This window comes from Pseudorasbora parva, chromosome 8 (genome assembly GCF_024679245.1).
Source record: "Pseudorasbora parva isolate DD20220531a chromosome 8, ASM2467924v1, whole genome shotgun sequence".
Taxonomy (NCBI): Eukaryota; Metazoa; Chordata; class Actinopteri; order Cypriniformes; family Gobionidae; genus Pseudorasbora; species Pseudorasbora parva.
The window spans coordinates 20,978,964-21,005,199 of record NC_090179.1 but is presented as its reverse complement, the minus strand read 5'-3'; the positions used below and the strand labels follow the sequence as shown (position 1 = coordinate 21,005,199).

Here is a 26,236-nt window from a genome sequence, read left to right as displayed (position 1 = left end):
GTATGGAGTATTTTAATGTGTATTGTAGGCCTTGTAATATCAGATATTAATGCTATTAATACATTTTTGTAATGCCTCCATCCGTCAAATCTTATTTTATTTTAATAATTTATATGGGGTGACGGACTAATTTAGGGCGTCTGTTCTATCACAGCACACTATCCGTTCTCATCGTGTAACAGGATCTCCACTGATTGAGTTGCAGTGTGAATGATCTGAATGAACTGCAACCATTGACGCTCATTTACTAGTGTGTCTCGCGTTACCCAATCAGAGCTCTGTGCGCGTCCCCGGTCACTTCAGAAACTGTTGCGTTGGAGACAACAACACTTTTAAACCCAAACAATTTGGAGTTATTCGAAGTTTTCCACCGATGGTAAAGCTGTTGTTGTTCAGTACCATGACCATGAAGCTATCCATCAAGTCCGCTCCTCCGGCTGTGGTTGTGGGATCAAAAGGCTGGAGGGACGCGACTGTCCGCTCCATTCTGCGCGCCGAGGATCTGACGCGTCAAACGCACGTAGATCAACTGCACTCATCCACGCGCTACCGCAGCCGCATGAACAGCGGCCTCGGAAAGGACCACCGTAATGACTGGGAAACGAAAGAAGAATTCCAACCTAAACCCACTGGAAGTATGGTAAAGTACCTCAGAAGTAGGCCTACCGATGATTTATAAAAATAAAAATTAACTGAATAATATTAATTTACAAGCTTAAGTAGGGAACAATAATATGCATATGAAAATATACACAACAAAGGACAATTCATACATTATCTCTCCATTCATGCTCATATTCTTAAAGGGACAGTTCTGTTTTCTGATTGGCTTATGCAGCGTTGCGCCGTCATGACGTTTTCTCCATATTGAGAATGAGGAGATACGTCATGGTCGCTCGCTGTCACGTGACGAATAAACTAATAAAGGTATTAAAAATTGAAAGAAAATTGAAAGAAAAAAATTGTGCGGTGTCCACAATTTTGAAGGGGGAGGTGCCGTGATTTCTGGGGGCGGGGCTCTGTGTCGTGACGACAGCTCCTCATTCTCAATTGTTGCACCAATAATTGCGGATAGTTATTTTTGTTGTATAGGTAGGAGGAGCATTATGTTATTATGATTCTGAATATGTCTTACATTTAATATATTTTCGCAATAAATAACATTAAGTTTGTATCCGTAATATTCTTGTTTATGAGTAGGCCTACTAATGTTGGGCTATATTTTGAATACTTTTCTGGCGCTTTGTGGCGCTCTCAATTTCATGGTGACAGAAAATATTAGATGGACAGAAAATAGCCTAATATTCCAATGCTTTCCTTTTGTGCAAACCTATAATAACGGACAATTACCAGCCTCCCTACAGACTGACCACTGAGAAATCAATTTCAATCAAGCAGTATATTATAAAATATATTACAATAGAAAAGTTATTTTAAATTGTTATATTATCTCACAAAATTACTTTTTTACTGTATTATTGATTAATAAATAAATGCAGCCTTGGTGAGATTATATTGCATCCCTCCCTTGCAGGTCAAAATTATTTGATGTCCTAAAATTATACTTTTTTTGCCCAGAAAACATATATAATTTATTTTTTTATAATATATTTTTTCTATTTGTAGTGCAGCAATTTTTGGAGTAAAAAAATTAAATACTATATTTGATCAATACATAATATAATTTAAGAACATTCTCTCTACTTAAATTCAAAATAACTCTCCAATAAATGCAATAACCAGCTCAAATCAGCTCGCAATATATCACATTGGGTCCAATTTAGGTGTTTTACCGACCTCGGAGAACATTTTTTACGTATTTTATATTTCATGACTCTTACCACTAGATGGCCTTAGCTCTATATGGAGCAAATGAGCTGTTCCACTGTTTTCTAAAGTCAGTTCTTGTGTTTATCTCTTCAGAATGCATTCAAATACACATGTAGACATTATAAAAAAACCTTTTTTTGTTAAGGTTTTAGCATTTTTTTATTAATTTTATGCATATATATATATATATATATATATATATATATATATATATATATATATATATATATATATATATATATATATATATATATATATACTGAAGCATTTCACACATTCAATTCATTCCTAAGGGGTCAAATGGACCCGAGAAGGAAGGATGTGTTACTTTTTTTATTACAGCCACATAAACTCTTTGAATCCTGTCAGTTTGTGTGTGTGTGTGTGTGTGTGTGTGTGTGTGTGTGTGTGTGTGTGTGTGTGTGTGTGTGTGTGTGTGTGTGTGTGTGTGTGTGTGTGTGTGTGTGTGTGTGTGTGTGTGTGTGTGTGTGTGTGTGTGTGTGTGACCTGGTAATCCCTACGTTATGGGGACAAAATGTCCCCACAAAGATGGCAATATCCGAAATCCTTGTCCTTGTGGGGACATTTTTAGGTCCCCATGAGGAAAACATCTTATAAATCATACATAGGGAGTTTTTTTTGAGAAAGTAAAAATGCAGAATGTTTCCTGTGATGGGTAGGTTTAGGGGCAGGGGCAGTGTAAGGCGATAGGATGTACAGTTTGTACAGTATGAAATCCATTACGCCTATGGAAAGTCCCCATAAAACATGGAAACACGACTGTGTGTGTGTGTGTGTGTGTGTGTGTGTGTGTGTGTGTGTGTGTGTGTGTGTGTGTGTGTGTGTGTGTGTGTGTGTGTGTGTGTGTGTGTGTGTGTGTGTGTGTGTGTGTGTGTGTGTGTGTGTGTATTTGTGGTTCAAGTGCAACAAGCAACAAAAGACTTGTGGCCTTGGCACTCAATTTTTACATTAAAAAAAGAAGAAGAAAAAAAGATTTTGGGGTCAAAATGACCCGAGGGAAGGATTGTTTCAAAAACATCTTACAGACCCCAGACTTATGAATGAGGTATGACACTAGAATGTATGTAACACTAGAATTATGCAACTGTCTCAATGTAAATTTACAGTTCAGTAGAATTCTATTACAAATTCATTATACAACATTGCATCTGATAACTACTAGCTTTGTTTATCTTTCATAGCTCACTTCTGGAATCATTAGTGGCCCTTTTCCCCCGCCGGCCCTGCGTAATCAGAGTGCAGTGGTCAGCACAAGTATGGTGGGGGAATACATGCGGGGTGTGAGAGAGGTGGAGGGTCACCTGCGCAGACAAGCAAGCAGGGTCACACAGGAGGGCACCAGGGTGGAGCATCAAAGGGAACAATTGGAGAAATTACTCCGTAGTCTAAGAAAAGCATTACTGGCCAACCAGCAAAGCTCTGATGGCAGGACATTTCGACCAGCCACGACAGAGACCGTGAGTAGCTAATGTATAGTGAGTGGTGGTCAAATTTAATATGACTCCATAAGGAGTAAAAGAGATACACATTTGAATCTTAAATTATATTAAATATCATTGTTTTGAATAAAGAAAAATAAAGTGCAAAATCATGGCTTCCACTAAAGATACGGGATGGAGCTGATGATCTTCTACACAATGAACGAAGAGGCCTGAATGTGCTAAAACAAGAACTGGAGAGCATGTTGAGAAAGACTTTGACTCAACAACAGGTAAAAACTTACTGCATATTTAAAGTAGAACTCCGGTGAGAAATGAACCTAGTCTAAGAAGATACTTTATAAACATACATTTACACGTTCACGAACAGGCGCCATCTTGGAAAACAGTCTCGACAAATCGAGCCACAAACGCTGTGCTGAGTGATGAAATTTGACTTGAAGAAAACATTGAACGTGACAGAGAAAATAAATAAATACAAATAAAAATGTCCTTATAATTAGATTTCACAAACTTAATTCCTATAGACCAGCTCACTTACCACAGCGTTTGTGGATCGACTCGTCGAGATGGCGCCTCGTTTTCCAAGATGGCGCCTGTCCGTGAACGCGTAATGTACTGTGTTTATAAAGTATCTTCTTATTAAACTGTTTGTACACTTACAAAGTTCTCAATGCTTCGGTTTGCATGTAGGGACCCTCATTATGCTACTGTGTTAGTGTGAGGCTATTTTGAGCCTTGTTAGTGGTATTAACTAGTGATTTAATTTCACTTACCCTTTAACCCATAGACAAGTATTATAAGCTAATCTATCTATTTAATTCTGAGATAAAATTCTTTACATTCGATTTTCATGAAAACGCATCCCACAGAAAGATCTACTCGCTAATCAACCGGTAATTACCCCTGTTGATATGCCTGATCAATTTTTTCACACAAAATGTCAGTGTTTTGACAGAAACTTAAAGAACATTTAATTTACTACCATTCAAATGTTTGAGGTTTGTCAAAAATTTTTAAACAACTCATATTTTTATTTAATGTTGTATGTATTAATTTTATGTATTAATGCAAATAAAAAAAAATCTTTAAACCTTTTATTAATCACAGAAGCGTAAAATTAAATGAAATGTGAATGGTTTCTGCAAAAATATTAGTTTTCAACACTGATAATAAATGTTTCTTGAGCAGCAAATCATATTAGAATGAATTCTGAAGGTTCATGTGACTAAAGACTAGAGTAATGATGCTGAAAATACAGCTTTGATATCATATTCATAGGAATACATTAGAAAAAAATATGATAAAAACAGTTTCAAGTTGAACTTACATACAATTAAAGGATTGAAATGATTTTTTTTTTTTCTTCAACTTTGAGGTTTTGGCTGAGAGCAGTAAGCAGTTGTTGGACTGTGCTTTTGAGAGATCCAAAGTAACAGATCTGCTTCCCCAGCATGGCTCACTCTCAGCGGGTGTGAAAACCTATCCTTCACCCCTCTCACTGAAACCTGACCCCACTGGACCGTTTACTCCAGGTACGCCAGGCCACTTTTATATAAACTCTCTCACACTTTTTATACAAATTTGAAGCTAGTATGAAGACAATGAACAACTGTTGGTATCTAATCTTTCTCTGTCTCTTACATCATCAAGAGTGCAAACAGGCTTTGGATTCTTCGTCAACAGTACTACGTGAATCTCAGCAGCTCAGAGAGAACATTTCACAAGTCATGAGGGATGTCATCAAAAAGCAAACAGATATGCAACATTCAGCCAGTGAAGCGCTGCAGAAGAAAATCACTGAAACTATCAACCTGGAGGTGTGTGATAAGATAACATTGGAGAGAAAGGAATACGGGTTTTAATGTTGTGTATATCTGCGGTGTTAAAACCATGGCTATTTTCTAAACGTATTTGAACCAAAAACGTGACATATCACAAACTACCTTGTAACCAATCGTTACGTAGACGTGTGGGCGGGCTTTAGCATATCATTAACTATAACCGCTCTGAAACATAAGAGTCTCAAAAGAAGCCAGCTAGGTTATCCTGGTATATTTTTCTGCTGTTATTAAAAAGTAGGTACATTAAGCAATACAGTGGGTAATTTATGTATTACAAATGTTATGATGAAGTTGAACTATATGCCTTTCTCCACTGATGTTATATGACGTTCAAAGCATTTCTAGGATCATCATTTTTAGAAGGCAGACTGAGATCACGAGCTGAAACTATTTGCTGTTTGATAACGTGAAGCACAAAGATAATCATATCAATTACCGTTATGTGTCTGACGTTGTAGAGAGCGATATTTGCAGCGTTAACTTAAGTAACTTAAGTAAAAGTTGAGCAAGCGGGTCTCTGAGTCTGAGTTGGTGTGAATGGGTGGAGGCGGCGCTAATTTGCATATTCATGGCTCTGTCTGAATACTAAATGAAAAAAGGATGTAGAGTTACAAGCTATTTTAAGGCATGAATATGTGAATTTTGATCTAAAGTACTGTATTCAGGTATACATTTATACTTTTTTTCTTCCTCCTCAGCATCATTTGACACTGAGCTCAGCTGCCACGAGACAGGCCATTTACCGCAAACAGCGACAGATGCAGTGTGCTGGCTACAGTCTTGGCAGAGTTATGGTGTGTTTTTATCTATAGTCACTTTGGAGCTAATTTATACATTTAATAAGTAATTTAACACTTATGCATGTATAGTCCACAGTTCACTATAAAAAACCTAAAAGTGCCACTAAATATCCTACATTCTACATGTTAACATTCTTTTCTCGTTTTCACTCACTGATTGATGAAGATGAATTCATTGCCTCCCTGCAGGGCCCAGTTTGCAGTGCTGATATTTTTTGCCATGAGAGATTAGGTAGACCTATGACTCAGTTGTATGGACGACATTCAGTTGTTGGGCTGCCAGAATACGATCTCCTAACACAGGTCAGAGTGCTCAATGTAATCTGACATTCACAAAATTCCTTTATGATCTGTCAATCATTAAGGTCAATACTTCCTAATCTTTGGGCCCTATAACCTTATTGTATGGATTGTACTTTTTTGGAAATTATTTTTAAAATATATTTTTCGTTAATGCAGTTATAGTATGGCTAAATACATTAAGAAAATATGACGGTATGATTGATTATAATTCAATTTAATAATAATGTAGAGAACAAATAGTACATCATATTTTTGAAATATAAAGATTTGGTGTCAGTAATAATTTTTAAAGTTTTTTAAATGTCTCTTAGGCTCATTCTTTTTTTTAAAAAGATAACATTTATTTGACAAAAATAAAATAAAAAAACTGTAGTTTTGTAAAATGCCATTACAATTTAAAATAACTTTTCTATTTTAATATTTTAAAAAATATATAATTTATTCCTGTGATGGCAATTCTGAATTTTCAGTCTTCAGTGTCACATGATCATTCATAAATCATCTGCTGCTCAAGATTTATGTTTTTCATAATTCTTTGAATAGAAAGTTCAAAACAGCATTTATTTGATAAAGAAAGCTTTTGGAATTAGCATTTTCTAACAATTTAATGCATAATGTATTCATTAAAACAAAAATCTTACTGATCCCAATCTTATGAACAGTAGTGTAGGTTTATAGTCTAACTTGAACACATTTACAGTTACAAATACATTTCCCTTGTACTCTCAGGGCAGTACTATGCTCCGGAAACATCTGGAATCCTCAGGGAAAGAGATTGCAGAGCTGCAGTTTGCCCATCAGCAGCTGGAGGATGACAAGTATGGAAAGCGTGCCGCTGCCAGTGTGGACTCCTCTGTTGTCAGGCTGCGGCGAAGACTCGTACCTCCCCAGTCTGTCTGGCCTGTAACCAGTTAAAACTCTTTTGACACCAATTTTATCATAAAGATGGTGCTTCACTCTCTAAAGGTAGAAATCTGGGGTCTTTCAAAATATTTTACAAAGGTACCATGTGGTATTTTCAAAATGAGTGTATGATTTCTGTCATTTAAAAAAAAATTTTTTTGATCATAATAGTATAAATGCAAATTGATCAAAATGCAAAATGTGTGGCAGACGTGAAAACGTTAAAGATTTGTCAACAAGCAGAACAACGCTAGAGATGACAGAATTTCCTTTTGACTCATGATTTGCTGTGTCACAACCAAAGCCTTAAATTAAAATTTATAGTCTTTCTATAAATTCTGATGTAATTTCACCACTAAGCAGAGTTGGAGTCATGATCTTGGTCTGGAGAGTGCATAAAAATGTAAAAATGTCTGGTCTGGCTCTAGACTAATGGTCTTAGACAAGACTGTAGTCTATTTCCAGTGTACTAAATGTGATAATTTACTCAACCAATCGCTGGTGTATTATTGTCATCATTAAACATGATGATTTTTTAAATATATATTTTATATATAGAGTATATCCGGAAAGTATTCACAGCGTTTCACTTTTTCCAAATTTTGTAATGTTACAGTCTTATTCGAAAATGTATTAAAGTAATTATTTTATCCTCAACTCTACAAACAATACCCTGTATCATCTGTAAATGGAAGAAGTTTGGAACCACCAGGACTCTCCCTAGATCTGGCCGCCTGGCCCATTTGAGCGATTGGGGGATAAGGGCTTTAGTGAGGGAGGTGACCAAGAACCTGATGGTCACTCTGACAGAGCTCCAGCATTTCACTGTGGGTGTGGGGAGAGGAAAACCTTCCAGAAGAACAACCATCTTTGCAGCACTCCATCCATCAGACCTGTATGGTAGAGTGGCCAGACGGCCCGACTAGAGTTTGCCAAAAGGCACCTGAAGGACTCTCAAACCATGAGAAACAAAATTACCTGGTCTGATGAAACAAAGATTGAACTTTGGCCTGAATGGCAAGCGTCATGTCTGAAGGAAACCAGGCACCACTCATCACCTGGCCTATACCATCCCTACAGTAAAGAATGGTGGTGGCAGCATCATGCTGTGGGGATGTTTTTCAGTGGCAGGAACTGGGAGACTAAGGGTTGAGGTAAAGAGGAATGCAGTAATGTACAGAGACACCCTTGATGAAAACCTGCTCCAGAGTGCTCTGGACCCCAGACTGGGAAGAAGGTTCATCTTCATTTACAGGACAACGACCCTAAGCACACAGCCAAGATAACAAAGGAGTGGCTACAGGACAACTCTGTGGATGTCCTTGAGTGGCCCAGCCAGAGCCCAGACTTTAACCCGATTAAACATCTCTGGAGAGATCTGAAAATGGCTGTGTATTGACGCTCCACACACAACCTGATGAGAGGTCCTGCAAATAAGAATGGAAGAATGCCCAAAATGGGATTTTTAATTTTTAATAAATTTGCAAAGATTTAAAACAATCTTTTCACATTTTCATAAAAGGGTATTGTTTGTAGAATTGAGGGAAAAATATTGTATTTAATTAATTTTGGAATAAGGCAGTAACATAAAATGTTTAAAAAGTGAAGCGCTGTAAAAAGGTTCCGGATGCACTGTATATGGCCTTTTCTCTTGTTTTAGTTCTTTAAAATGAACAGCCTGGTCTAGATCTGGGTCTTGAAGGTCTGTCTAATCTTGTCTCCAGCTCTGCCAGTAAAACAAAGCAATGTCCCTTTAACACACATCAACATTTTAAAGGGGTCGTATTATGCTTTTTAACGTTTTCAAATTTCTTTAGCATGTAATGTTGCTGTTTGAGCATGAAAAGGTCTGCAAAGTTACAAAACACAAAGTCCACTACTAACTACTAGTCTTGAATAGTTCTTCCGGGAATGTTCTTCTGGGAATGTATCCGACGTCACAATATTCCTCATTTAAAAAGGCATACACAGAAAAAAGGGATGAGTCTGGTTGAGTTTTGTTAGTACTGGGTTGAAACTTGCGGTTAAGGTAAGGGGTGGGACATTTACAAAACACGCTCGAAGCAGTTGGCCAAAAACACATTGGTCCAGTTGACCAATCAGAGAACATTGCACTTTTCATAGAGACAGAACCTAAACAGAGCTGTGTCTCCCCAAAGCATTGTAAACCTAAGAATATCATAGAACTTTTGTCACCAATGGTCTCTACGATCTACTTAGATCACAATGCTTTTGAGAAACGCAGCCCAGAGCCCTGGGAATATAAGTACTGCATAAGTACTTTTTTTTTTTTTAAATCAAGCATGAAAACCTTTTCTATAATAGACCTAAAGTTGTGCCCCAAATGACGCTCTATGCACTTATATGCTATGCACTTATACACTCAACCATGAAGTGTATGAATTTGAAATGTTTTTTAAAATAAAATAAAATTGTATTAATTAAATCTATTTATACTTCAAAACAGCATGCACAAGTATGTGAATTGGGCCTCATCTCAAGACTTTGTAAATGTGCATATGGCCTCATTAATGGAGACACAAATGCACTTCATTTCTCCTGTGATTTGTTAAAAGGGGGAATGCCTTGACAATGATTTGAATTATGTTGAATGAGTCTTATCTGTGTCTCCAGGCTCTTCCTCTCTTTCACCAGTTTCTTCGCCTCTTCTTTTAATATCTCCCTCTCTTCCATCACTCTCTTCTCCTCCTCTCTCAGCTTTCTCATATTCTCCTCAAACAGCCACAGTTCCTCCTCAAACTGCTCTTCCTCTTTCACCAGCCTGTCCATCACTTCAGCATGCTCTCTCTCTCTCTGCTCCAGTTCTTTCTGCTGCACAGCCACAGTCCCACCAACCACGCCACACTCCAAACTCTGCTGTCGAGGCAGTAGTAAGTGTAAATAATCATTGTCTGCAGGAGGACTGGAAAAACATGCTTCTCTACTTTAGTGTATAATATCAACTTGTAACTCGATCACATTATGGATAAAGATCTTAAATGAACATGCAGAGAGAAAAAAAATGCCACATCAACCTTTTTGACATCATAATCACTAGTAAGATTTGGGGGCGGAGCTTCTCCCTCCAGGAGGAGAAGATTTTGAACTTCAAAACAGCTGTCTTGGATTGTTATAGCAGCCTTCAAAATCAGAGTATGATATTTATACATTAAAAACATAAACATTTAGCCGCTATTTATTATAGGATAATCAATAACTCCCACCTGCAGACTGTAGAGTATGTGGATTAAGTTGTGAACACCCTCTGCTACCTAGATAAAAAATATATATATATATATGATTCATTATTAATTCATGATCCACAAGCAGAATTTTTACATAATTACGGATAAAAGCATGATAATGCTTACACACATTCCAAATTAACTGAATTGGATAATTTGCATAAGAATGTTTTAGAATATTATGGAATGTAATGGAATGTTATATGCATGTTCTTCAAGAATAAGGTCAAATATATAGTATATACAACACTTGCAAATGTGTTTACCTTTAAATAAGTCTGGTGGGCGGGGCTTATCGGGGCTATTGCAAGAGGCCCCACCCCTGTTCCTACCAGAGCACTCCTCCTGCTCCTACTTGGCACATTTTGTTCTTTATCTGGATATAAATTGATATTATTTGTGTGTGCATGAATATAAAGGATGGATGGATGGATGGAAGGGTGGATGGGTGGGTGAATGGATGGAAGGATGGGTGGATGGATGAATGGATGGATGAATGGATGGATGGGCATTTGGCTAAATAAATTTTAGCCAAATAAAAAAGAAAGTAATTATTTTTTACCTAAAAGAAGGTAAAAGTTCCTTATAACTACAGTTATTATGGCAATAATTAAATTGTTTTCTGGTATTTAAAAATCTGGTCGTTGGCAAAGGGATTACTTACGGTTTGCTCTTTCCTGGCCAAAGTTGTCATAGTTAATTGGTGCCCATATGCAAGGAAAAAGCCAAGACAACAAGGTGATAGCCAGCTTCACCACTGGGAAAGAAAGAGACTTTGGTAAAGATCAGTAGCGCCTGCCTGTGTGTCTGTAGAGAGAAAGACAGATTCATTACCCTCTTCCTGTGCGTCAGACAGTAATGTGACACCCTGAGGGGTGTTTTCAGGGTGGGGTTGAACAAGAAGACGGCAAGTAGCCAGACTCCATCTAGCAGTCCCTCTACAGATCCTTAACTTCTCCTCAATAACAGAGCACACCTGCAGGTCCAGAGAGAATAACGCCTCTACATGCACAAACATAAACAAGACATCAGACATTAGGAACAATAAAATCATGTACAATAAATGATAGATGCTTGGATGTTTGCCTTGTAATTTCTGTATCTTCCTGACTTTGATTTCCCCCTCATTCTTCTTGGTCTGGTCATCAGGAAGGCTGAAACAAATATAAATATACACCATTCAAAGTTTAGGATCATTTTTCATTAATATTACATATAATATTATTTTAATATTACATATCATTTAATATTAAAATATTTTTAAAAAATCCTATTTAATTTTAATATATTTTGAAATGTAATTTATTCCTGTGATGGCAAAGCTGAATTTTCAGTAGCCATTACTTATTCTATGAAATCATTCCAAAATCATTCCAAAAGACCTAAACTTTTGAATGATAGTGTACAGACTATCATCCGACACATGTAAAGAGGTCTAACACACCTCTCCGTGGCCTGCCTCAGCAGTGTCATCCACATGTTACGCTCCTCACGGGTCTGTGTGTGTATCTCATACATCTCCGGCCCCACAGAGCAATCGCCACTGATGAGAAATAATCCTTTCTCCTGATTGGCTATTTCTCTCACAATGAGCCTCCGCAAGGGCATCACAGATGGCTTCTGCTCCTGAAGATACAATATATTTAAAACCGACTTTAATACAATTTTAGTACTATATTTAAACCTTTTTGATTTGATTATGAATAGCATTTTAATTTCTTATAGGGTCTGAATATATGATCCTAAGTGCATAAACACTCATTTAGTTGGAAAAACAATATAATATGTATATTTCTGTACCAATCCGGCGAAGACAAACTTCTGCTCCTTCTCCTGTAGGAAAGCCAGAACGTCTGTGAGGAGCAGCGCAAGAACATCTGTAAAAGAGAGAAAGAAACGCTGGATATAGAATTAAATAATATAATAATCAATACAAACAGAATGCACTGCTATCGGCCAATAATCGGTATCAGCCGATAAAAGCAAAAACATTTTTGTAGTGTGCCTCCAATCCATCACAAAGATCTTTGTGCTTAGTTACTGATGATAAGAAGTCTCAGCTTTTAAATTCTGCCCATTTTATAACCAAATTCAAACAATAAATGCCATTTTTACTATAAGATAAAGTAAATTTAGGCCTATAATTTGGCGCAAGTCAGTTATTCCACTTTAATACAAGTTATAGCACAAAAAAACATGCATAAACATCAAAAAGTATGTTATACCTTTACTGAAACAACTTAAAGTACAACTTACTGAAAAGAATCATGTCCCATGTAATCACTTAGTGTTTAAACCACGGAAATACGTCAGTATGTCAGCTTGTCAATCAATCAATCAATCAACTTTATTTATATAGCGCTTTTACAATCAAGATTGTGTCAAAGCAGCTTCACAGTGTCAAACAGGGTAATATTGCGACAAAATTAGATTTGGCTGTACAGCCGTACTGGAGAAAACAGTGATGTTATCAGCTTATTTTAATTTATCATATAGCGACAATGTTGGCAGATCAGTATTATAGTTTATAGAATTAAATAAGACCTAATTCATATATTTTATTTGTATAATAAGTTGAATAACTTTAATCATATTTTTAGTGTCCCCAACTGAGCAAGCCAAGCCAAAGGCGACAGTGGCAAGGAACCAAAACTCCATCGGGGCATGATGGAGAAAAATAAACCTTGGGAGAAACCAGACTCAGTCGGGGTGCCAGTTCTCCTCTGGCCTATTAACACACCGTGTAAGATTATTATTCTGGCAACCTTACAGGTCGGAAATCATATTAGATCGGATTATTCAAAATTTTCAGGGTATCACGGAAGAGACAGATTGTGAACAATCACTTAAGGTTACCTCAGGAAAGTTATCCAGTGTTCAGTTTGTTAGATATAAAAAGCACTAGAGAGGAGCTTATTTATTGTTATTATATATGTGCATTTGAATAAATGTGTCATGAAGACAAGTGTTTAAGTCAATTATCTTATGTGTAACATTTCAGTTTGAATTTCAGTGTAATTATGATTTATAATAAGAATAATTTATAAAAAATAATAATTATAATAATAAAAAGCTGTTGAATATAATTAAAATAGTTAAATCTGCAGTAGGTAACTTTTGCATATTATTAAACCTGTTTATTATTTAACATATTTACTAAACCTGTCATAATGTCCTGACAGTAGAATATGAGACAGATAATCTGTGCAAAAATCAAGCTCCTGTGGCTCCTCCTATTACCACTTGCAGAAATACACCGCTCCCGATAAGAAACAACCAATGAGAGCCAGGAGGAGTGTCTTAGCAGTGTCAATCAAGCTTTTACGCGCTGATCACACCCCTCTCGTGCGCTCTAATGCACAGCGCAAACAGTCAAGCATTCAAATTCAAGATTACCAGTGTGCCGCAGCTTTGCTTATGCAAACAATCCAAACTGCCAATTCCTCGAGTGGCACCTGCTCATAAAATAAAGACAGGTCAACGGAAAACGACAGATGACTATGATAAAAAAGACAAAAAGAAAGAATTAGATAGACCCCGAAATAAAACGAGGGTAAATATCAGAGCGGCTTTTCCAAGGTGGCGGGAGCTAACCTAACTTAAGTGTCCTGAAAGAATTAAAAACCGATGCAGAGTTAGCCAGATTTCTGCTTGACAAGTAAGTATCCCTGATTGATTTGTTTCATTTTTTAAGAACTACACAACAAAGATAAGTTATTACCTTAGCTCATCGAAGTCGCTGTTGGTGTGAACTCCTCCGGAGCCCATTGTCAAAACTCTAGCCGGATAACATCCAGATAAAATGTCACGCACTGTGCAAAAGTAACTATTGAAACCTACTAATTCACTGGCTTGTCATGTTGCTGAAATGATGTATTAGCAAACCTTGTTTAACATTACATATATATAGAATAATTACTTGCATACTGTAACGTTATTTACCGTTATATTATCTTACTAGCTATTTATTACTTATAGAAATAGTGCAACATCATATAGTTACATTACATGTATTGCAAAATACATAATGTTTTTAAGACCACGTTTGTAGTGAAAGTATGGGCAGGCCGTAGTCAATGTAAATCATATTCTTGATGTTGCGTCCGTACCAGTGAATGTGCCATAACTGTCTTATCCGCTGTCATCGGTGGCCCTGCTTTACTAGCCTGCGCGTTCACGGCCGGCTCCGCTGGGATGGGGAGGAGCTGTGGAGGCAGGGCTGTAGCGCAGCAGAGAGCAAGGGGGAGTGACCTGTGCTTGTTCAAATTTTCAGGCTAAGTCAACGTTTTCTGAAAACTCCCTACTGCAGCTTTAATATTGTAACCTGTATTATTAAAGTAATGTTCCAAATAAGAAGGTTCCCAGTACATTTTACAGCATTAGCTGTGAGAAATCAAACTATCGGTATTGGCAGATATCATTCTGAATAATTGGCTATCGGTATCCTCAGAGAAATTTAGTACCTTTCAGTCTGCCAGAGGTGGTCCTGCATGTCAGCACCGAAGAGTGTGTGAGAGTTCGATGTGTTTTCTGCAGATCTTGCTTGCCAAAGATCTCTCCGTTCTTCAGTCGAGTGCAGCTCTTAGTGTCTAGGCGATTTATGATGTCCTGTAGTTTCTTTGCACGCTCATAATCTCCCACACGCCGCTCCACCTCGTCTATCAACCCCCGCAGACCCTCCAGCGCCACTGCAATATCATAGCGCTCAGCACTCCCATCTGCAGAAAGGTGATCCCTTTTATCAAATATCATGTATTAGCTTACACAAAATGTTTTTTTTTTTGATCAATTGTATGATAGATTAGATAGATTCTAAAATTATAAACTTCTACAAAGATGGATTTACCATCAGTGTGTTGGAGGAGTCTCTCTACCAGAACAGGGTACTTTGTGATTCTCTGGGTAACAAGTAAAAGGAATTCTGGGATTTCACGACGTTTGACGACAGAGTTGGTACTCTGCTGCTGTAGAGGCAATGCATAAGGTCATCAACATAACACTCAAACGGTTTCGTATGAGTGTGTTCGTGTGTGTTTAATCAACTTACTCTGAGGAATAATTGTAGTTTCCTGTTGCTCTGTAGTTGTTGCTTATAAACTTTCAGCGCTTCTGGATGACGACTGCAGAAATCGCCATACAACTCTATCATCCGAGAAGCATTTGGGCCTGAGAACTACATACATAATTGCTAAATTAACCTTAGGTAAGATCTAAACTTGTTCAGCCCCAATACGTAAATTGGTCAATTGTACAGATGTCTAGGTTCTTACTTGCCTGTTGACGCAGAATATCACCAATTTGCAGGATGATGTAGTTCTTGTGCTTTCCTGGGTGAATAGACGCCCACTGTCTGGTCTCCATGTCTATAAGAAAGTTTCTATGCAAAGCTAAGAGCTCATCCACCCTGGGAAAGATCTGACCAATCGTGTCCTGCTCCAGCTGCACTTCCTCCAACAGTCCCGGCCTCAAAACATCAGCCATAACGGAGAGAGTCTGGACGTGGTGAAATTCTGTCTGCATCAGCTCTGTGACAAACAGAACAATAACCAATCAAATTAGGTTTAACTAAAGCGTCCAATCAAATCCAAAAGACATTTTTAAACAACAGTGTGTATTACATATTATTAAAAAAAACCCTGTATCATTAAAACAGGCTTCGCAGCCATCATTACTGACCATAGATAATCTCTTGCCTCTTGACCACCTCTTTGTCCAGTGTCTTACTGAATTCAGAGTCCACAACAGCACTCCAAGATTCAGCAGAGAAGTCAAATGATACGTGAGCTGACGAATCATCAGAATCTGGCAGAGATGGTTAAACATACTGTGAAAGTGACTTAGGGCCCTATCATATGTACACCCAAGTGCAGTGCAGCGCCAGGTGTTTTTTGCTAGTTTCAGCATGACGCACTTATTTTAACATCCAACGCAAATAGCAAATGCACTCACAAACATCTGTTCGCCCATGGTCTGAAAACGAGGTGTGTTTTTGTTTCGCTCGTTGCTATTTTGAGGCAACTGAAATTGACATACGCCATTGACCAACAAAACCTGGTCTAAAGGCAATAGCACAGTATTTTTGTGTTATTTAAAGGGTGCATTAGTAATATGCGCCTATAGGCGGGTGCACTCAAGCTGCTTCAAGTCAAACACATATGAACTCACTGGAGGTGGGACTTCCAGAAGAATGTGCAATCAAAGACCTGCTTTTCCGCAGAGCGAAATCATGGCCACATCCCTCACTGTTACTCCGCTTTCTGATACAGAAACATACAGAGCATCTCAAAATGTAATCACTAGTGACATAAATGCACAGGAAGTTTGTGGAAAACATATACAGACCTGTGTGACACAGTGTTGTTGTCGTTGACCAGAGTCAGAGTCAAAGATGGAGAACTCTGACTGGACGAGTCTATTAATGAAACACACAAGATCACATGAGAACTATGACATGGTTGGTTCCATTATAATTCTAGTGTAACATGATTGGCTCTCTCACATAGTAAAATTGAAGAGTCTGCGCATTTCAGAAGTCCCTGGTGAGGATTCTGAGTTATGGAAATAAATGCAATTGAAATATTTCAAATGAATGCAGTTTCAAGTACTTTTTTAAGTGAAGTGTCAAGTGTTTAAACACACGCACTCACCTTTAAACACAGGGGAGCAGAGTCACAGCAGGTCTTATGAATGATCATGGAGCAGTCTTTACAGGAAGTGACATCATAAAGTCAGTGTACAGCAAATATTTTTTGCATTAATAAAAATAAAAATGTCTAAAAGAAACACACTTACATGTGCACTGCTGTGGTTCGTCACTGTCAGCTCCCACACAGACTTCACAAGCTGCTTTAACAGGCTGCTTCGGCGGGCAGAGCTGGTGCAAGGCTGAGGAAACCTCCGAGTTTATCTGTAAACAAACTGATATTAGACCTTTTTTCCGAAACAATATACATAAATGGTGTTTAGTCTTAGAAATCACTATCAATCATGTCATCTCTTAATAAGGGCGGCTTTTTTCAGGTTTAATTTTTGGGACCAAAATATTTTTTTGTTTTAAATATTATAAATATTTGTTGTATAGAAACAAAATGAAAAATTTCAATATCGAATTCCAATATCCAAATTCCAATATCCAATATTCCTGATACACCGATCAGGCATATCATTATGACCACTGACAAGTGTAGTGAGTAACACTGATTATCTCTTCATCACTACACCTGTAAGTGGGTGGAATATATTAGGCAGCAAGTGAACATTTTGTCCTCAAAAGTAAGCGTAAACGTAAGGATTTGAGTGAGTTTGACAAGGGTGGGCATGTGAACACATGGCACCAGGATGCACTATGGAAAGAAGGCAAGCCGACGGAGGCAGAGTGATTCTTTGGGCAATGTTCTGCTGAGAAACCTTGGGTCCTGCCATCCATGTTGTGGATGTTACTTTGACACCACCTAACTAAGCATTGTTGCAGACCATGTGCACCCTTTTATGGAAACAAAATTCCCTGGTGGCTGTGGCCTCTTTCAGCAGGTAATGCACCCTACCACAAAGCTAAAATGGTTTAGGAATGGTTTGAGGAGCACAACAACAAGTTTGAGGAGTTGACTTGGCCTCCTCAATCTCAATCCAATCAAGCATCTGTGAGATGTGCTGGAAAAAAAGTCTGCTCCATGGAGGCCCCACCTCACAACTTACAGGACTTAAAGGATCTGCTGCTAACATCTTGGTGCCAGACACAGCACACCTTCAGGTGTCTAGTGGTTTCCATTCCTCAGGGCTGGTCAGGGCTGTTTTCGCAGCAAACGGGGGACCAACAGAATAATAATATGCCTGATCGGTGTATTATTTATAGTTTTATTTTGTTATATATTGTTATATATTGTTATATATATGTATTTGTGTGTGTGTCAAAATGATAGGCTACATATTTTTCCTTATATTTTCTGGCCATTTCTGCATATAAAATACATTAAAAGAAAATATAAAAGGTTTTCACTCCTGTATGGAGTGTTTTGTTTCATTTAGCTTCAGTCTGATGCACACTTTCACTGTCTCTCTCTCACCTTGCTTTTTATTTTGGTGTTGATCATCCGACTCCTGAGGAAGCTTAGTGTCCGACTCACTTTATATTTCTCTGTCTCACTTTTGGATGTAGGGATGAACTTCTCTTTCTCTTCTTTCTCTGTCTTGCTACAACATGTATTGGGAATTTGGAAGCAAATAATGAAACATACATAAGCTGAATGTGAAGTGATATCTTAATTTTTTCAAGAGCTGTAGATAGATAGATAGATAGATAGATAGATAGATAGATAGATAGATAGATAGATAGATAGATAGATAGATAGATAGATAGATAGATAGATAGATAGATAGATAGATAGATAGATAGATAGATAGATAGATAGATAGATAGATAGATAGATAGATAGATAGATAGAGACAGACAGACAGACAGACAGACAGACAGACAGACAGACAGACAGACAGACAGACAGACAGATGCTGGTCATATAATTATAGAATATCATCAAAAGTTGATTTATTTCACTAATTCTATTCAAAAAGTGAAAGTTGTATATTATATTCATTCATTACACACAGACTGATACATTTTTAATAATTATTTATTTAAATTTTGATGATTATAACTGGCAACAAAGAAAAATCTCAGAAAATTAGAATATTACTTAAAGCTACACTGTGTAACTTTTTTTAAGTTTATTCTTAGCTAAAAACACTTAGTTCTTTTAAAAATATATGTGCTCATTGGGATTTTTAGAAATCTTGGCCAACTGAAAAGTGTGAACATGAAAAGTATGAGCATGTACAGCCCTCAATACTTAGTTGGAGCTCCTTTTGCCTGAATTACTGCATTGATCAGTCTGTGGCACTGCTCAGGTGTTATGAGAGCCCAGGTTGCTCTGATAGTGGCCTTCAGCTCTTCTGCATTGTTGGGTCTGGCATATCGCATCTTCCTCTTCACAATACCCCATAGATTTTCTATGGGGTTAAGGTCAGGCGAGTTTGCTGGACAATTAAGAACAGGGATATCATGGTCCTTAAACCAGGTACTGGTTGCTTTGGCACTGTGTGCAGGTGCCAAGTCCTGTTGGTAAATGAAATCTGCATCTCCATAAATTTGGTCAGCAGCAGGAAGCATGAATTTCTCTAAAACTTCCTGGTATACGGCTGCGTAGACTTTGGACCTCAGAAAACACAGTGGACCAACACCAGCGGATGACATGACACCCCAAACCATCACTGACTGTGGAAACTTTACACTGGACCTCAAGCAACGTGGATTGTCTGCCTCTCCTCTCTTCCCCCAGACTCTGGGACCCTGATTTCCAAAGGAAATGTAAAATTGACTTTCATCAGAGAAACATAAATTTGGACCACTCAGCAGTCCTTTTTGTCTTTAGCCCAGGTGAGATGCTTTTGATGCTGTCTGTTGTTCAAGAGTGGCTTGACACAAGGAATGCGACAGCTGAAACCCGTGTCTTGCATACGTCTGTGTGTAGTGGTTCTTGAAGCACTGACTCCAGCTGCAGTCCACTCTTTGTGAATCTCCCCCACATTTGAATGGGTTTTGTTTCACAATCCTCTCCAGGGTGAGGTTATCCCTATTGCTTGTACACTTTTTTCTACCACATATTTTTTTCCCTTCACCTCTCTATTAATGTGCTTGGACACAGAGCTCTAGTAAAGAGCCATCCAGAGAAATAAAGAGCCATCCTCTTTTGAAATGACCTTTTGTGTCTTGCCCTCTTTGTGCAAGGTTTCAATGGTCATCTTTTGAACAACTGTCAGGTTAGCAGTCTTCCCATGATTGTGTAGCCTACAGAACTAGACGGAGAGACCATTTAAAGGCCTTTGCAGGTGTTTTGAGTTAATTCGCTTATTAGAGTGTGGCACCAGGTGTTTTCAATAGTGAACCTTTCCACAATATGCAAATTTTCTGAGATACCGAATTGGGGATTTTCCTTATCGTTATAATCATCAAAATTAAAAGAAATAAACATTTGAAATATATCAGTCTGTTTTTAATGAATGAATATAATATACAAGTTTCACTTTTTGTATGGAATTAGTGAGATAAATAAACTTTTTGATGATATTCTAATTATATGACCAGCACCTGTATATCAACGGATCAAATACCTTATGGTCTCTGGGGATGTTTCTTCATCATTGAAGAGGAATGACTCTAGAAAAATAAAACAGCTGAATGTCCTTGCAAACTACTAATACACTTTATTTTGCTTTTTCTAAATATATCTAGAACACACTAGTACAAATACACATAAGAATAAAAACACATTCAAACACACCATCCTGCGGACTAAAGATGGGTAATTTGTCTTGGATTGGAGAGTCTTGTTCAGATGCTGTAGAGTCTGATTCAAACTCACATGAGTCAAATGAGTCCTGAGGATACATTATCTAATGAAAAAAAAAAAAACTTTTACATCTGTTAGTAAATATTACAAATCTTCTTGCATCCACTACAATTCTACATACTACAGATTCACAAAAAGCCTTTATGGATAAATCTTCACCTCACCTGATCCTCACCAGCCTGCAGGGTGTTGATACTGGTCGTGATGGTAACGCTTGAGTCTGTAAGCGAACTGGCTGTTGAATCAGTATGGATTGTGAGTCTATCTACAAAAACACATGTAGTATGGACTTGAACTTTAAAATCAAATAAAGGGAACGAAATAGTCAAATGTGCACATGATTTATAAATCGAGGGAACAAAATAGCCTAGTAAATTTTTTACTGCATGTAATGTGCGGGGCTCTGTAGTATGGCAAATTATCAATTAATAATCAAAATTTCAAATGCCGAATTAGCTAATCTAGGACTGGAGATTCACAGAAGTTCAGTATTAAATCTATTGTGGACCAGATGTTCATGTTTGTGGTGTAACATTTTTCATTATTGGTCTAGGCGTTACATTTTTCCCTTCTAAAACTATAAGGGTAAACATTGCAGCTCGCAAATTCATCTGCATTATAGGAGTTTTACAAATGACTTTGACACACTTTTGTCATTGAAGGACAGATATTTTTTATTTTTTTATTTTATGTAGTTTTGAAAAGCATTATCATTACAATACCTGTCCCTGTTGAAAAAAATATGCTGGCTAGGTATGTTTTGAAGCATGGCAACTGGTTTGAGCTGGGTTATCCTGGTCCTTAGTTGGTCATGAGCTGGTTTAAGCTTGACAAGTTTAAACCATCTCATGACAAGCTAAGGAGCAGCTTAAACCAGCTGTCATGCTTCAAAACATGCTTAACCAGCTAAGCTGTTTTTTTAAAGAGTGATGAAATATTTAGTTATCGTTGACTAATAAACACCCAGACTGTGCAAAAACAAAGATTTACCAGAGTCGTCCGATGATAAGAGTTCCTCATCTTCATCCTGACTGGTGGTAAGCCACACCTGATACAAACACAGGGATGAAAGAGAACAATAAAATAAAGAAAAAGCCCATCGTACAGGAATAATGTAATTAGTAAAAAGTTCCAGGAAATATTTCAGTATAGACATTTCCCATTAATGACGTGAAGTGATTTTTATTGAATAAGCAGCAGCGGTGATGGCATTTCCTCCACGTATATTTTATTCCCTGGCAATATTTCAACATTCCAGCGAAGTCATTGACGCATAAGCATATTTTTCAGCTATTTAGTATCAATTCCTTATTCGCAAATAAATGACTTGAATCACATGAAGTCGGTTATTTTTCATGAACTGATCACAAAATGGTCGAAATTCCATCTTAATGATTCGTAATGTTTACTCAGGCATGGAATCATTGGAGCGGTTTCGCGATCCATTCGGAGCAATTTCTTTGCTCTGCCTGAAGGATGCTTCATCACTTAACATTAGTTCATTACATTAGTTAAAGCTACACTGTGTAATTTTTTGGTTTATTCTTAGCTAAAAACACTTAGTTCTTTCAAAAATATATGTGATCATTAATGTATATTTACTTCTTTCACGTAATAAAGTATTCTCATAAGTTTATAATATGCCATTGAAAAGTACATACGGGTGAGGGGTTCGAATGCTGGTCACCATGTTGCCGCTCCATCTTGAAAGTACATTAGCCAAAGAGGGACATACCCGTAAATTCAAGCTTCGCCTTTCGCGTTTTAACACTCGATGGCACCGTGTCGAATGTGAAGAGGGGTTGTGTCAACTTTACGTGGGTTGTGCATCGGTGGCTCATCAGTGAGGATGAATCTAATGTTTTGAGGAGTTTGTGTGGCTGTCATTTATTCACCGCATCGGTTTGGATACAGTTAAGGCTTCAACATCCTCCGCATGAACAGATAAACTCCTGGTTTGGGAGTTCTCGCAACTTGTTCTTGACACATCGCCTGAGCAGAACTTTTTTCTTGCGGGTGTCTGAGAACTATTGTGTGATTGGTCATACATTTAAAGTGGGCGTGGTTAATGCGGAGAAACCCAGATGATCAGCACCTGCTTTTCTCGTAAAGTATGGAATTTTACAAGAACAAACTTTATTCTTGTTCTTGCCACCTCAAGAAAACGAACACATTTCTTTGTTCTTCCAGAGTATGTTCCAAGCTATACATTTTAATGAATTAACATAAGTTTAGTAGTCATGAAAACATGAGTAGTCATAGCTTTGCTAGCTATATTCCAACACAGTCTATCACAGCCACTTACATTGTGAAGAAGAGAGTATGGTGATCCTTTTAAGGTTTGCATGTGCATGAAAATGGGAGAAAAAATAGAACTCCATATTACTATACAGTCATCGGGTACTTGAACTATAACATTCACTCAGTCTTGTTAATATAATTTTCATAATCAAATAACAAAGAAACACTAACCTGAGTATGAAAACAGAGTTTTGCTCTCAGCTCTTCTCCCTGTATCCAATCTCAGACCTTTAATCTGAGATTGTACGAACACATATATACACACACACACACACACACACACACACACACACACACACACACACACACACACACACACACACACACACACACACACACACACACACAAATTATCACAGCAAACACAATACTGAACTGATTCAAATCTGAAACATTCAATTACATTAAATTTGAATTCAAAATTGATAAGTAATATGTGTGTGATCTTTAACCTCCGTTATCTGACCTTGTTTAGTAGCGCAGAGTCTCTCACACACTCTCGCAGCAGGAATATGGATGACTGTAAGGTTTGTGTAGTACAAGAGGACTCGGATACACACACAGACAAAGATAGCATCCCAAAGGCGTGGCTAAACCTGAGGAGGTGGGATTTACCCACCCACACATGTGAAACGCCCGCCAGGGGCGTGGCTAATGGGTTTGGAGGGCTGGAGAGAAAGTGTAAAAGGAGAATAATAATAGAAAAGACCATGAATCTAGGACTCGAATTCGGGTCGCCGAGTCATGCTATCTAATGAGCAATGAGGTAGATGGATTATCTCGGCAAAGGAGAAGTGCTCACTAACACAGATTTAACAGATTTGTGAACAATATTTGAGAGAAATAGGCTTTTTGTGTACATAGAAAAAGTCTTAGATCTTTGAGTTTAGCTCATGAAAAATTATTGCGTTTGTAATTTTGTTCAGTGTAAATGTGAAATAAGCACATAGGTTAATGCAAATAAATTTATAGGTACAATGATATAGAAAATAAGGATACATTACTGCTTAAAGAGTTTTATCAGAGCGGTTTGATTGGTCTGTTGGGCCAGCTGAAGGGGCGAGTCCCCATCCTGATTGGCTGAGCGGATAGTCATCAGGGCACCAGGCTGACAGAGAAGGAACTCAGAGGCGCTCACGAATCCCAGGCGCACACATACATGCAGGAGAGATTCTATGTGCAAAACACACATTTACAAATAAATAGCATTTTAGTCAATTAGTAAATTGCATAGATTTAAAAAGATATATGCATTTTCCTCTATGTGTTTCCCACTTTGTTTATCTGTGAAACTCCTTCAGTGATAGTTTACTTTGGACATCCTCATTTGTGGTCACCACGGTGACCTATAATCCAATTAGAACTCTGCATGTATAATTCCACTGCTCATCTCCGGACATTTGTGTCATTTGGATGTGAAACAGGAACAGTGAAATCTGATTACACACACACATCCATACAATACACGGAAGCAGGTGCTGTACTTGCCTTTGCCATAATGCACACACACACACACACACACACACACACACACACACACACACACACACACACACACACACAAACACACACACACACACACACACACACACACACACACACACACACACACACACACACAGACACACACACACACACACACACACACACACACACACACACACAATAAAGTTCAAACAAACACAAAACACATACACATGCACACACCTTGTGCTGATTGTCCGAGCAGGTTGTGAGGGGTGTGTAGGTTGCCTAGAGCGAGTGTGACTCTTTCATCCATCTCTGCCTGTTTAGAGCTGTCCTTCAAACCATATCGGCCAATCAGATCTCTGTGCTCAGTGGTGCTGAGGCAGTCACTATGTGTAACCAGGTATTCAGCCAGCTCCTGTGCCTCATCCTCCATGTATGTCAGAGAAGACACGCCCACACACATCACTGCATCATCTGTAAATATATACGCTCGGACACGCACCATCTCAGACTGGTTATGACCTATTGAACACAACAAACACACAGAGAACACTAACTACACATATAATCAGTATGAACAGTATCTTGCAAAATGTGGGAGAAGAAAATGATATTTATATAATTTATATAATATATAATTATAAATATTTTATATATAAATATAAAAAATCTTAAATATATACATGCATGTGTATATTTATATTATACATGATAATTATACACAGTACAAACACATATACACAAAATTTTATTTTTATAATCGCAATGAATCAATTTGACAGCACTAATTATATTATAGAATATTAATCACATTATATTATACATTATATTATTGAAACACAGTGACTGGTATAATGATGTGCTCAACAAAGGAGATGATTATAATACACTTTAATACGATAGCAAACTCAAAAGAATAACAACCACATTAAACACGTCTTTAACAATGTCTAAACAATGTCTTTTCACCTGGGACAATAAAGTACAGCATGGAGTGAACTCTAGTTGGCAGAACGTGTAGTAGAGTTGAGCCCTCCAGAACCACAAATACCTCTTCCTCCTGAACTGAGGGGATCAGTGCAAAAACCTTTGCTTGGCCCTAAAACACACATGCACACCATTTAGTCCACAAATAGTGTAGTTCTGTAATATTTCACTGCTGACCTGCATTGCAATTCTTTTGCTAAAAGCACATTTAGCAATATTTTCATCTTATTAACACAGGCAAAGACAGAAAAAAGTGTTACTCACATAAATAGGAACCTCTTGTCTGCTTAGCTTCATTGTTTGAAATGATAGAAACCTTCAAGAAACAAGTATGTATTAATTAAACAAATAATAAAATAAATTAAACATTAATATTTGAAAAGTAACTGATTACCCGAAAGTCCAGAGAGGATTGAATTCTACACACTCTCTCAGCAGCAAGCTGAAAACTGAGAGAGAGAGGGGAGGGGGGGGGGGAGTGAGTGAGTGAACAAGGATGGGAGGAATAGATAAATGAGACAAAACAGGGACAAGAAAGATGAATGACATCAATTGTAGAATTAATATATTTTACTAGTAACAACGTTATTTTTTTAATATAAAAAATAAAGGTTTTTACTATAGTGAGAATTATATTTTTGTGTGAAATTGGAATTTCAACTAGTCAGTAGGCTACTTGATATCAAAAAA

The 26,236-nt window shown here is 37.6% G+C and overlaps 3 protein-coding genes across 3 annotated transcripts; 1 reads left to right on the top strand and 2 right to left on the bottom strand.

Annotated features, from left to right (window-relative positions):
• Positions 1-226: 226 nt before the first annotated feature.
• On the top strand, positions 227-7,154 carry tektl1 (tektin like 1). The gene is made up of 8 exons (XM_067450344.1): positions 227-640; positions 3,033-3,308; positions 3,458-3,562; positions 4,669-4,825; positions 4,944-5,110; positions 5,833-5,928; positions 6,124-6,237; positions 6,967-7,154. Exons 1-8 carry the CDS (start codon positions 374-376, stop codon positions 7,150-7,152), a joined length of 1,368 nt encoding a protein of 455 aa, XP_067306445.1. The 5' UTR covers positions 227-373; the 3' UTR covers positions 7,153-7,154.
• A 2,512-nt stretch (positions 7,155-9,666) lies between these two features.
• On the bottom strand, positions 9,667-23,666 carry LOC137084510 (rho guanine nucleotide exchange factor 28). Its single transcript, XM_067450785.1, has 27 exons — positions 23,556-23,666; positions 23,261-23,324; positions 23,094-23,119; positions 21,779-21,836; positions 20,953-21,053; positions 20,720-20,831; positions 20,550-20,595; positions 18,449-18,575; positions 17,178-17,292; positions 17,033-17,088; positions 16,885-16,933; positions 16,728-16,797; positions 16,551-16,642; positions 16,062-16,187; positions 15,660-15,910; positions 15,433-15,558; positions 15,232-15,349; positions 14,849-15,103; positions 12,186-12,262; positions 11,830-12,011; positions 11,472-11,539; positions 11,220-11,387; positions 11,050-11,142; positions 10,652-10,761; positions 10,365-10,412; positions 10,176-10,280; positions 9,667-10,017 (listed from the first exon to the last, which is right to left on the bottom strand). Exons 1-27 carry the CDS (start codon positions 23,664-23,666, stop codon positions 9,691-9,693), a joined length of 3,081 nt encoding a protein of 1,026 aa, XP_067306886.1. The 3' UTR covers positions 9,667-9,690.
• A 1,258-nt stretch (positions 23,667-24,924) lies between these two features.
• LOC137084509 (A-kinase anchor protein 13) lies at positions 24,925-25,989 on the bottom strand. Its single transcript, XM_067450784.1, has 5 exons — positions 25,941-25,989; positions 25,811-25,862; positions 25,529-25,658; positions 24,981-25,081; positions 24,925-24,933 (listed from the first exon to the last, which is right to left on the bottom strand). Exons 2-5 carry the CDS (start codon positions 25,841-25,843, stop codon positions 24,925-24,927), a joined length of 273 nt encoding a protein of 90 aa, XP_067306885.1. The 5' UTR covers positions 25,844-25,862; positions 25,941-25,989.
• Between the last annotated feature and the right edge of the window lie 247 nt (positions 25,990-26,236).

Coding starts and splice junctions, on each gene's coding strand:
- LOC137084510 (XM_067450785.1), bottom strand. CDS start 23,666: ATGCTATCTTTGTCTGTGTGTGTATCCGAGTCCTCTTGTACTACACAA. Junction 16,643..16,727: donor AACAACACTGTGTCACACAG/GTCTGTATATGT, acceptor TTTCTGTATCAG/AAAGCGGAGTAACAGTGAGG. Junction 15,104..15,231: donor ACTCCTCCAACACACTGATG/GTAAATCCATCT, acceptor ACCTTTCTGCAG/ATGGGAGTGCTGAGCGCTAT.
- LOC137084509 (XM_067450784.1), bottom strand. CDS start 25,843: ATGAAGCTAAGCAGACAAGAGGTTCCTATTTAT. Junction 25,659..25,810: donor GACAAGAGGTTCCTATTTAT/GTGAGTAACACT, acceptor TGTGTGTTTTAG/GGCCAAGCAAAGGTTTTTGC. Junction 25,082..25,528: donor GCTGTACTTTATTGTCCCAG/GTGAAAAGACAT, acceptor TGTGTTCAATAG/GTCATAACCAGTCTGAGATG.
- tektl1 (XM_067450344.1), top strand. CDS start 374: ATGGTAAAGCTGTTGTTGTTCAGTACCATGACCATGAAGCTATCCATC. Junction 641..3,032: donor CTAAACCCACTGGAAGTATG/GTAAAGTACCTC, acceptor TATCTTTCATAG/CTCACTTCTGGAATCATTAG. Junction 6,238..6,966: donor AATACGATCTCCTAACACAG/GTCAGAGTGCTC, acceptor TTGTACTCTCAG/GGCAGTACTATGCTCCGGAA.